Here is a 13,029-nt window from a genome sequence, read left to right on the forward strand (position 1 = left end):
AGATATGGAAGAGGCTAAGCCTTAACTATGGCTTTGGATAGAGAGAATATATTTCCTCTCCATTCTAAGCTATAAAATATATTTTCAAAACAGAAGATCCAAGATCTTTCTAGATTTTTTTAATTTTTAATTTTAATTCCATTTATATCCCGCCCTTCTCCGAAGACTCAGGGCGGCTTACAAGCTTAGCAGGAGCCTTCATTCTATGTATATGCCTGCTTATTAGGGCTTTCACACCCCCCCCCAAGCAGCATTATTACAAAGTCAGCTTAATTGCCCCCAACAATCTGGGTCCTCATTTTACCTACCTCGGAAGGATGGAAGGCTGAGTCAACCTCGAGCCTGGCGGGATGCGAACCTGCACTAATTGCAGGCAGCTGGTGTTACTTAAGGAGGCATTAGCCCACTGCTCCACCAAGGCTCTTGGTGGAGGCCCAGAAAAACTTTTGCATGAAAACCAGTGGTGGGATTCACCCGGTTCACACCACTTCGGCAGAACCGGTAGCTAATTTTTTGTTGCCCAGGCCTAGAACGTACTTCCCGAAGCGGCATCCACACAAGAGAACCGGTTTTTCACCTATTTGAATCCACTACTGATGAAAACCTGACAGCAGATTTTCTGATTATGAAGGGTCAAATACAAAACTTACCCTAGTATTGTGAAAACTTGATCTGGAAGCAGACAGGATCTTGGAATTTTGAGGAGGAGCTCAAGAAACGGAGTGTTTTTGACAATGAAACACAGAACAGAAAATAATAAGTATAATATAAAAATATGTACCGTGTACACATGCAACTTGGGTACAGAGAATCCATACCTATTAGACCGGATTGCCCTACAAGACAATCCTTTATGAAGGGCAAGATTTGCTGTATTAACAGGAACCCAGCATGGCCAGTTTATTTCCTCTTATATGCAAACCCAAAGTGGAGTCTTCCTACTCTTCAACCCCTCAGAGTGAGGCTCAGTCAGTCAATTCTGTTTGACTTACAAGAGCCCCATTGGCTGCCACAGAAGATGGAATAAAATACAGTGATAATAAGAGCAGAAGTTAAAACTCCGGGAATTTAGTCCTCAGTGAAAGTATCGGCGATTTCCTGGCAGTCTGGAGGACAAATGAAGATCTTAGCCACAAAGAGAAGGGGTGTACAGCTCCCGAGAGATTAGCGGCACCAGTGGATTTTCTGGGCAAAGGTGTACATCACCCTTTTGTAGGCCTCGCGGAATTGCCGGTTCATGGCGGCATAAAGTATAGGGTTAATACAGCTGTTAAGCCATGTCAGATTGGCGGCAATCATGTGCAGGACAGTTGGAGCCCGGTTTTTGGCATCAAAGATGTTGATGAGCAAAAAAGGGGTATAGCAAAGAACAAAGAAAATAAAGACCACAAAGCACATGCGGGTCACTCGGTGGAATTCTGAGTTGCTATCCTTGGGTTTGCACGGGGTGGCTTTCTTTGAAGGGACCGCAGGCTGGGCCACAGGTGGAGCTGTGCTGCTCTCCAAACTTGGGGGAATGCTGGTCTTGGATGTGGGCTCCGAGGGCAAACCCTCACAGGAATGCTGTGAAGCACCTGCGCTGTCCACCCCACTGTCCAGCTCATGGTACTGTCCTGGTACAGCTGAGCTGGTTCCAGCTACATGAGTCCCCTTCAGGCTGGCCTTCTTCAGCTTGTATTGATCCAAGGCCTGGGCAGCACTCTTGACTTTGCGATGGATGAGGAAGTAAAAGATGCCGACACAGCTCAGGCCCACCACAAAGTAGAAACCCATGAGGATGGTGGTGTAGGGCCTCCCACGGATACGATGGAAGCTGCAAGTACAGACTTTGGGGACCAAGACATAAACCTTCCACAGGGGGGCAAAACTGACAAAGCCAGCAACCCAGGTCCCCAGAGCAATTAGTATCACTCCCAGACGGGTGAAGATGCGATCAAAGAGAGCCATGTTGGCAATGAGGAGGTAGCGGCTCACTGCTATGAGACAGAGAGTCAAGATGGATACTGAGTTGGAGACAAACAGCAACATCCCAAAGACACGGCAGAAATCAGCTCCCGCCCTCCAGTAGAGATACAGGTAGGAATCCACGGAAAAGGGTTGCAAAAAGGTGCAATACAGGATGTCAGCCAAAGTCAAATTGACAATGAGTAGGTTAAAGCGTGTCTGCAGTTTGATGTCAAGAGCATAGGCCAACAGAGTTAACACATTGCCCACTGTGCCCACTATTGTGACCACAATGCCCCAGGACACTGACACGTAGCGGTAACCAACAATGGATGGGTCATAGCAGGAGAAGTTGTCAGCAAGATTTTCCATCTTGGCAGGAAGTGGTCCCAACTAGGCCTCCCTCTGGGGGAAAGCTTGGAAGCAACCACGGCAGTGTTGATTCTAGAAGAAAGGAGAGACAGAATTAATCCAAAGTAAGTTCTGATTAACAAAGATGTCAGTGCGGACATAAGGAGTGTCAATTCAATATATGATATATACAATGTACAAAATGAAATATATAATCAATTTGTAGGATTATTTGGCAGAGGCAATCATTAAAGCCAATAGCATAAATACATTTTCAAAGGGTAAATGCATGGAAGATAGAAATTCTAAAGGTGGGTCGTAGCCTCAGTAACCGAGAACCATCCATCCATTCATAAACAATATATCTCTGATGATCGTATGTGGTTTACTCTGTTTTTAAAAGTCCATTTTGAGAATGTTATAAATAAAATCTTCAGTTGGTGTACGGTTGGAATAGATTATAGATATAGAGATATATGATAGAGATAAGAGAAAGAGAGAGATCCGGATCCAGATCCGAGCCACTATCAACCAAATGGCTTGCTTATCTATGGAAGCTTTCACAAAGGTTGCACAGCTTATTTTTTAGAAAAAAAATCCTCCATTAGACAGGGTGGCCAAGTCCACTCAGTTTAAATATATCCTGTGTTGTGGAGTTACCGTTATATCATAAAATATTGGGGGATGTTTCATGATATAACAGTATCCCTTCTAAACACTCTAACAATATCAATTCCAAACAATTCGTTGTCTTCTGGGCTTTCCAGCCTACAGATTATTAGCATCAAATCATTTCAGAGGCAGGGTTTGCTATGTGTCTCTGTGGTGCCTAGAGGGAAAGAGTTCTTGTCTCCTTTGGAAATTCCAATACGATGATTGAAAGAAAATTGGAAAATGTTGGAGACCAACAAACAACAAATATTCTGTAAGTGAAAAGAGGTGGGTTTTTTTCCTGCTAGCCTTCCACAATTGCTATGATTAGATCCACTACAGCATTTATTTTATTGCAATGCTAGTGAATATCTGTAGCTTGGGTGTAGGATAAGGGCGAAAATTCATTCTCTGAGCTTGTGGGTTGGTTTCTGAACATTTTGTTACCAGCAGAGTTTATGGGATGTCCATGTTCTTCTGTTTATAAGGGCTTCAGGTGTGGGTGTGTCAAGTGAGGGTCTGTGATGGGTCTTGTGATGGGTCTTGTTTTTATTTTATTTTGTGCACATGCACACGTGTACTTAAAACCTAATTCCTTTCAGGGAACAGAGACAAAAGTTTTAACCCATTTCTTCTTTCTTATTGGGTGCCTATATGGGATATTGGCAGGGAATTTTTTTTCCAAATTGTTTTTTTTTATTATAATTTTATTAATTGTTGACTTCTTCCAAAGACAAGATGTAAAGAGTAACTAAGTGCACCATCCAAACTTTATTTTATTTTATTTATTTATTTTTATTTTATTACATTTATATACCGTCCTTTCCCGGAGGACTTTCATATGAGAAATGGTTCAAGAGCACTAGAGTGTCATCCTAGAAATCTAAAAAAAAAAATCCCTTTAAGAAGTAAAAACTTTTTAGTGCAGTCTTCTCCAATCTGGTGACTTTATAACTCTGTTGGACATCTCTCATCATCATCAGTTTGCCTTCAGATATTCAACTGGTGACACTTGAAGAACAATATGTTGGAGATTCAGACGAATGTCTTAACGTCTTGAATAGTCTTCCTAAGGCTAGCAATTCTATTAAGTTGATTGCCAACAAAACCTCAACCTTTTTGACAAACAGGACCCTTTTTATACTATAGACCCCTGGTGACAAAATGTTCATTTAAGACTCCCACATCTTACCTTACCTTACCTTGCCTTACCTTACCTTACCTTGCCTTGCCTTGCCTTGCCTTGCCTTTCCTTGCCTTGCCTTGCCTTTTTTTTCTTCCCTTCCCTTCCATTTCCATTTCCTTCTTTCTTTTTCTGTCATACTTTCTTGTCACTTTTTTTAACTTGAGGGTTTTTCTCCTTTTTTCTTTGTCCATCAAATTCAATGTCCCAGTAAAGGGGGTGTTTGAGAAAAATCTGAGCTATCCAGTGAATGAATGGCCAGTGAATAAATAATTATTAGTTTTATTTCCTTGATCAAAAAGCATTAATCTACTTGGTCATTTCCTATTGTGCAACAGCCTGGATAGCGCTCCATAAAAATTGTTTTCCCTCTCCCCACAAATTGGGGGGGGGGGAGAGAAAGATACTGCGCTGCCTTCAGTGTAGCAGTTCAAGAGTCTTTCTTTCAACCTATTTTCTATCAAGAGCTCTTTGTCAAAGAGATGGAAGTTATCGAGTCAAGCCCGGACTTTCAGCTAGTCTGGCATCACGTTCTATGCCAGTGATGGCGAACCTTTTAGAGACCGAGTGCCCAAACTGCAACCCAAAACCCACTTATGTATCATCGGGTGCTGGGTGGGCATGGCCCATTGGGTGGGTTTGGCCCATTGGGTGGGAGTGGCCCATTGGGTGGGCATGGCTGCAGTGGTAACAGCAGACTGGGTGGGACTAAAAAGTTCAATCAATCAATTCCAACTTTGTGAGATCTTTTTTCCCCCCCCGCAAGAAGTTGAAATTGATTGATTGATTGAACCTTTTTTTTTTTTGCACACGGCAGTGGAGGCCTAAAGTTAAAAGGTTTTATAAAACCCAACTGAAGGCTTAGGACTGGCGCGACGGCGCGCGTGCCCATAGAGGGGGCTCTGCGTACCACCTGTGGCACGCATGCCATAGGTTCGCCACCACAGTTCTATGCTCTCCAGATTGCTGAGCTATATGTCCTATACATCCTGACCCTTCTTTTCAACAGCCAGAACTTTCCCCCATGGCCAAGCCTAGGAGTGATAAAATCTATCACTATGGACTATTTCTGGGTTCTTGTGTGTGATAAAGAGACCAATCTGTAATCCTGAAGGATTCCTGGCTCCTTCTCATATCTCCCCATCCCTTATGAAAATATATGGTTTTTTTGTCAATTGAGGCTTTTTCTCTTTTTTGCTTTCTCCATTGAATTCAATGTCCTCCTGCATATTTGAACAGGAAGTAAGTAGATGAATTGTCTTCTGCAAGTTTCAGCTTCTGCTTCAGGTTTCAGTTACTGAAGCAGAGTCTGAAAAATTGTTGGCAAATCTATCTATACATTGTTGAGCAGGTGCCAGACTTGAAGTGAACAAAGCACTTCTGGATTTCCCTCTTTTACATAATATTGGGCAATGTAAGAACCTTGTGTCCATTTCCCTTCAACGGGCTGAGAGGGTGGCATGTATGGTAATGAGATAGCAGTAAACAGAACCAGCAAGAATTTGGAGGCTGATACAGGCATGGCCGAATGGAACCTGTTCACTGTAGCATCTTTTTCTGCTTCCCCGCCACACCCCTAAAATTACAGTTATAGTTATTCATGTTATTTTTTTACTTTAACAATTTCTTTTCTAATGCAAAATGGTGTTTATCCCTGGCAACATTAATCAATGATCACGGGGAAGCCATCATTAAGATTTAGAATGATGGGATTTAAAATCGCCTTACTACACCCTAAATCACCAACTGGTTTCACCCTGTTCCTGGGTCTAAAGAACATATCAATCCCCCCCAAATCATCAATCAGTAAGGTTCACAGCAAGAAAATAGGTGTGATCTGGCACACTTCAAGTTGTCATGACATATTCAAGAGCTGAGGCTGATCCATGCAATATCTTCTTGCAGATCCTCAGAATTCTATCCATACACATCCAGGAGGCATAGAAAGCAGAAAATAAATTCACAGCACTAGAGGCACGCCAATATTTTCTCATTTTTTTTAAAAAAAATCCTATTTATATCCCGCCCTTCTCCGAAGACTCAGGGCGGCTTACAATCTAAGAAGCACAAATCAAGGTGCTTAGCAGTAGCCTTCATTCTATGTATATGCCTGCTTATTAGGGCTTCCCCCCCAGCGGCATTTTTTACAAAGTCAGCTTATTGCCCCCAACCATCTGGGTCCTCATTTTACCTACCTCGGAAGGATGGAAGGCTGAGTCAACCTTGAGCCTGGTGGGACTCGAACCTGCACTAATTGCAGGCAGCTGGTGTTACTTAAGGAGGCATTAGCCCACTGCTCCACCAAGGCTCTTTTACCATTTTACTTTTCTTTTGACTAAAGCTTTCCATATACGAAGCAAACAAAAATGACTTACTGGGAACACAAGAACCAGATGAGTCCAAGTGAATGTTCCTTCGCCGCTCCCAGAATCTTCACCTTTTTATTTTTTGACACCCATTATTTATAAAGGTTCCTCCCAGGCTTGAATTAAGGAAGAAAAGTCCCAAGTTTCCACACTCCCTGAAGTAACTTCCTCTTGTGACACCCTTGAACGCCTATTCGCTAGACTGACATGTTCTTAGAGAACTTGCCCAGCACTAGCCCCGGCTTTCAGGAATGCCTGCAGACTCGCCCTTTGCAATTAGTGTGAGTTTTAAACAAGCCTCAATAAAGATTAAACATTAAACCTAACTTGCCTGGGATGAATGAAGAAGGGGAGAAGCAAGGGGAAAAAAAGAGAAGAAGAAGAAAGTGCTGCTTCAGCCCAACCAATTTTGTTCACGAGGCCATCAAAGAAACTTATTGATTGAGGTAGAATGTTACACTTTCTGAGCAGAAAAGATATGAAAACTGAAGGGAGGGCAACTCATTGTTATTAAAGGCGTGCTGTCTCAAATGTGCTCCTTTGTAATTCAGAGTGCAACTTTCCATTTCCCAACCTCAAGGGTCAAGGTGTAGCTTCCGTATATTAAAATCCTTTGTGCAGTTGCCTACGGCTTTTTTAATGTCATCAGCATTTTACATAATAGGCACAGCTTTGGCATTTGTGTGTGTATGTGTGCGTGTGCGTGCCCCTTCAAATCAGTGTTGACACCTGATGAAAAAAAAATCCCTGCAGTTTTCCTGGCAAGATTTTGGGAACTGGTTTGCCTTTGCCTCCTTCCTAGGGCTGAGACAGAGTGACTGCCCCAAGCTGGCTTCATCTCTAAGTTGGGACTAAAACTCAGAGTCTCCCCATTTCTAGTTTCATGCCTGAACAGCCTAGACCAGACATGTCAAACACAAGGCCCGGGGGCCGGATCCAGCCCGCGAAGTGGTTTCATGTGGCCCACGAAGCCATCCTGGAAACAGTGAGGGAACGGCCCCCACTGCCTTGGCCCTGGCCCAGAGACCCTCCTTCTGCCAGAGACCCTCAGATCTGTCCCACTCCTGCCCAGGCCCCCATAGGCACTCTTGATGCGAAGGATGTAGAGCTGGCCACGCCCACCCAGTAGGCCATACGCACTCTAGCCACGCCCACCCAGTAGGCCACGCCCACCCTGGCCATACCCACCCGGCCCCCTGAGGGCAACCGCAGTGCTGATGCGGCCCTCAATGAAATTGAGTTTGGCACCCCTGACCTAGACTAATCAGAGAAGACTAAAGTACATTTCCAAAGATCTGATTTACTAGCAAATGGTGGACAATTGAAACAAGATATTCTGTTTCCAGGAGGTTGTGCATCCGAAGACTGCCAGGTATGTCTTAGAAGCATTAGAATTAGGGCTGGAAAGGCCCTCAAAGATTGTCTAGTCCAACCCCCTACTCAAGCCAGGAGTCGTATAGCATCCCAGTCAAATGGAACACAAGAATTGAGATTTCTTTTCGTACATGGCGATACCTGCAACTCTGTGGTTTTTCCAGGCAAACCTAGTTATGTGTGATACTGTTTGGATAGTATTTGTTTCTCTTCCCTTTAAGTATGGCATCAAAGATCACAGGCCACCTTTCCAGACGATGATTGCAAGCTCCTGCAACAAGGACTGGAAAACCGTGCCCTGATCCGAAGCTGTTGGATCACGTCTTCTGCTCTTGGCTATGCTATGTATGGGGGTTTGAGCCTAACAACCTGTGAAGAGCAACATGCTTTCCTACCTTTGCCTGCAGTCTGATGAAGCCTCAGAAGTGTGTAGAAAAAAAATGGAGCTGCTTAGCAACCTTCCAAACTAAGATCCAAACTGAAAATGTTGTCTCGTCTCATTAAAAACAGACCTGGCACTATCCCACGGCCTGTGGTTTTGGGGTAAGATAAGGCCTCTTGGCTGGTGTTTTGTTTATCTTGCACATCTTGGAATGTTTACATGATTCTTCCTTCCTTTCTTTCTGGTGCACCCAAAAACTGTGGCAGCTGACAAATGAAAAAGGATGTGCTAAGAGCTTAAAGGAATAACATTGACCTGGGAGACAGCAGTTTAAAGAAAAGAGTGAAATCTTAGCCTGGCTATTAACATTTGCCTCTCCCAGGCCTTATGGAGGCCTTCAAGGCAGGCCCAGAAGTATATTATATAATAGATGGGTCTTAGGGGAAAAATTTCCTTCCTCCCCAAGTAGTTTGATTTCCAAGCTGGGAATAAATCAAAGGCCAGATGATTGGCAAAGAGTTAAGGAAGCACTTTATTTTGCCCAAGATCAGGATGTCGGATGGCAACTGCACGTTGGTCAACTGTTTTATACGTTTCTATTCCATAGGTTTGAGCCAATCATTAACAATATGGGCACAGTGAATCAACCAATCATATTCCCCTCCTCCTGTTCAGGTTCTCCCATGCTGCTCAACAGCCAATCTCCTTGTAGAAAATTAGTAGGTAACTTTTTTTGACATGAAACCTACCTACTTGACTTCTATAATGCCGTACGTAGCTCTAGCCTGCGAAAATCCAGTTAAGTCATTGTTTGCTGTTTGCTGCCATCTAGTAGTCAGTTTAATTTTGCAACCCAAATCTGATAACCTGGTTCTGTAACCTGGTATATTGTGAAAGACTCAGGAGCCACGGCAGTAATACAACATAATAATTGCTATATCTAAGGTTAAAAGTTTAATTCTGTTAAACTGATCCATTACAAGTTAGCGTGGTCAGTCCTACACTGCAGCATTAAGTATGAAACCAATACCTATGTTTATTAGACTCCAGTTTAATTAAAGAAATGAGTAATGTCACCTATTGATCGTTACTTGTAGAGCAGCAGTAATCATTTTTCAGAGAACGATCTTTTCATCAAAATTCAGAATTTTGGCAAGGCATCCAAGGCCTGGAAAATTTCTCCAGCACCTTCTAATGTAACATCTTTTGTACCTTCCAAAAATTTTTGAGGTTTACAGACAATAGATCATTCTCTTGGAGTCTTTGTCATTTTCTTTTTGACAATGTAGACTTTCCTACCAACTAGTTTTCAGATGTCCCTTTTTTCTTTCATAATTTGCAATTTCATAGCCTTTTATGTCTGCCCATCCTCTTGGAAATTATCTCCCTCATCCTCCATATAGATTTGAAAGGGCTTGTGTACCATTTAAATTGAATTTAAATTGAGTATGCAAGCCACACATGCATACTTAATGTAGACATTATGGGAAGAATGATCAGTGAGTATCTGAGTGTCTATGAATTCAAATAAACCAAATATTACACATACTAGTAGGATGTTGAATACGATTCATCACAACAATTCTGCAGGGATTCCTGAGCATACATAGGAGATGAACCTTAGGTTAAAAACAAAATTTTGGAAATTGTTTTTTAAAAAAAGATGCCAGATTTTGAAGCATTTTCTGTAACTGTCCGATTAATAAAAACTTTCAGTAGCCATGAGTTTGGTCCCAGGCCACGATATGCTTAACCTGCTGATTTTTGCCGATGAACACTTTTCAAAGATATGTAGGCACACACCAAGCTTTATAGTTCTGGTCAGATGTCAGTACTATAAGCAAGATTTTTGTGACATATTTGTCATGTGGCTTGAAGAGGGGAAAGATCTCCTGTTTAAAATGTGTTGAAATTAATCTTCATAAGCCATCCTGCATGGCCTCTAACAATTCTCGGCTTAGCACCTGATTCAAGGACGCTGAAGGTGTCACCTTCCTAATCTTCCATTTGAGCAACTACATAAGCCTCTGATTTGAGCACAATCCCAAATGTATTTACTCAGTAGTAAGGCCAAAGAGGGTTTAAATGGCATTTTATGCCTTGTAAATATGTTTAGGACAAATCACAATTGATCCTTCTATAACTCTTTCACTGTTAGGAATCATTTTCTAAAAGTGATTCATTTTACATAGTTGGAGCTTGAGAGGTGTTGCTGGAAGCTTGTTTGGGGCAATCAGCTGTTAAACAACTGACATGTATCTGGAGCATTCAGCAATTTCATACTGTGAGGAATATGTTGGAAAATTACTGTATTTATCTGTGAGGAAGTCTATTTTCTTCCTTACAGATTTTCTTCCCAAATCATGTACCGCTGAGTGGGAAAGACTCCCCTAAATTTGTTGAAAATGTGGAAGTCAGGTTTTATCTGCCCAATTCACTTTGGAACAAGATCATCTTCTTACATTGAGGGCCCATGCTGTGCCATTGCTGGTATACATCATAATGAACATAAGAGCCACAAACTACAGTGAATGCAGAGGTTTCCACCAATCCTTTTTTTTCTTTGTAGATTTGTTGCCAACATGTGTTGGTCCTTGTAATTTTGCTTCAGGCCAAGGCCAAGGTGACCTGTAGTGCAGGGAACTTGTTGACTCTTCAGATAAAGTTTGAATGGTACTATACAGCAAGTTACCCAAACGGTTGAATAATTTCTTCTTTGGGGGCTAATCTAGACCAGGGGTTGGCTACCTTAAACACTCAAACAGCCACTTGGACCTGTTTCCCAGAGAAAACAAAACACTTGGAGCCGCAAAAGCTTGATTGAAGAGTTTAATTAAAAAGAAATAGAGGCTGCTGTGCATGAGTTCTCTCTCTCTCTCTCTCTCTCTCTCTCTCTCTCTCTCTCTCTCCTTCCTTTTTTCTTTCTCTTGGAGAATTCTAATAAATCACTCTCTTCTGAATAGATCTCTGCCCTCCTGATCTCCATAGCAGAAAAACCCACTTGGAGAAAAGACAGACACCCATCAGTTAGCCATTTTGTGAGAGCAGCCACAACACGTTGCTACCTCCAAATCTCAAAAGAGTTGTCCAGGCTAAATAAAACTGGCAGTCCTTCTAGCTGTGTTTCTCAAATTCTGCAATTTTCAGAGGATGGGTGGGTGGACTTCAACTCCCAGAATTCTGAAAGTTGCAGAGGTTGAGAAACCCAGCCTTACTGAAACAGATTTTTGCACTATTGAAAACACCAACTGCTGAATTGAAACCCCAAATCCAGATGAATTTAATTAGAGAAGCAACCACACCCATTCTGCTTAACTTGAACCAGGAAGCAACAAGAAAGAGCAAGGGGGGGAACCCCCCCACACACACACCTGCACCATCCCAGCTTCCTCCGTCAAAATAGGATGTGTCTATTTCCAGCCTCCCATCCACACAGCAGTCGAAGCCAGCTCCGCTCGCAAGGCGGAGGAGGAGGCTGACCATGAGGAGGATTCTGCTGGTGGCTGAGATGATGCGGCGGCCATGGAGGTAGCGCCGAGCGCGGAGCAGGAAGGGAACTGCCAGCAGGCCTGGGAAGCAACTCTGGGGCATTGAAGGAGCGGTAAGGGGGAAAGAGCCGTCCGTCCAGCCCGAATATGCTCAGTCATGCCCTGGAACCCTTCCAGGTTCAGAGCCACTGCTGCCACGTGGTGCAAGGCTGAACATCAATGCTCGGTCACCCTGGCAAATTCCTTCACCCCACTGCAGCCCCCCCTGCAAAGCAGCCTGCAGGATACTTGGGGGGGGAAGCCAAGCACCGGGCCGTGGGGGGAGCCAGGCTCCCAAGACCCCCTGCCCCAAGGAGAGGAAACACTCCCCCGCCAACATGTGTCAATCCTTTCAGGTGGCCCTTCTTCCCTCCGGCTCTGGAGCTCCTACAGCGCCTGGCTTCCTCTCCCCCCCCAGCCCTGAGCCAAGCTCCCCAGGAAGCCGCAGGACCCTGGCAGGTGTGGGGATGGACTAGGGAGGGGTCCTCCTGCTCCAATTGGGTCCCCCCCTCTTTTCAGAAACAGCACCTGAAAGGAAGGACGGAGCAAGCTTTTCCCGCGGGGGATCCGACGGTGTTTGCCTACCTCCCTTTCCTGGGTGGGGGTCACCCAGCTGATCCACCGGGCTGGCAAGGGGTCCCTTGAGAGAGCAGCTGCCGCCGCCTCCCCTCCCATCTCCTGGTGAGCTTTAGGGGAAGTGCAGGACTTCAGGGGGCCCATTCCTGTTCAAAGTGAGCCATGCACCTTCAGGGGTTGGGAGACAGAGCAACGCTGACCCTAAATGGGGCAGACCCCTTTCCTGGGGCCGCGGCTTACGGGATGGCTGGCCTGCTCAGTGGAGGCTCTGGCGGGCCACTTGCAGGGGGGATCTCAGGGCTGCCCCATGCGGCTCCCTGGCCATGTGCGCCAGGGAGGGAAGGGAAGCACAAGTGCCTCTCTCTGTCTCTGTCCCTCTCTCTGCAAATGACGGAGGAGGCTGGGAGCTGCAGGAGAAGGCTGAAAGAGCCGCATGCGGCTCCAGAGCCGCGGGTTGCTGACCCGTGATCTCCTACCAGTAGCAGGAAGTTCATACACAGCTTCAGTGGCCATCTCTGAATCCCTTGTTAAAACTTTTCAAGTTGGTGAGTTGTAGTAGCCCATTCCTCTAATTAAATACATGATTTATGTGGGAACTAATCAGTGGTGGGATTCAACTATGTGAACAACCGGTTCTCTGTGTGGATGCCGCTTCCGGAAGTCCATTCTGGGCCT

At 44.4% G+C, this 13,029-nt stretch overlaps 1 protein-coding gene across 1 annotated transcript; it reads right to left on the reverse strand.

The window, feature by feature from the left end:
* Positions 1 to 749: 749 nt before the first annotated feature.
* On the reverse strand, positions 750 to 6,611 carry GPR84 (G protein-coupled receptor 84). Its single transcript, XM_081316959.1, has 2 exons — positions 6,505 to 6,611; positions 750 to 2,388 (listed from the first exon to the last, which is right to left on the reverse strand). The coding sequence occupies exon 2, from the start codon at positions 2,314 to 2,316 to the stop codon at positions 1,165 to 1,167; it is 1,152 nt and encodes a 383-aa protein (XP_081173085.1). The 5' UTR covers positions 2,317 to 2,388; positions 6,505 to 6,611; the 3' UTR covers positions 750 to 1,164.
* Between the last annotated feature and the right edge of the window lie 6,418 nt (positions 6,612 to 13,029).

This window comes from Vipera berus (genome assembly GCF_964194415.1).
Source record: "Vipera berus genome assembly, chromosome: 2".
NCBI lineage: Eukaryota > Metazoa > Chordata > Lepidosauria > Squamata > Viperidae > Vipera > Vipera berus.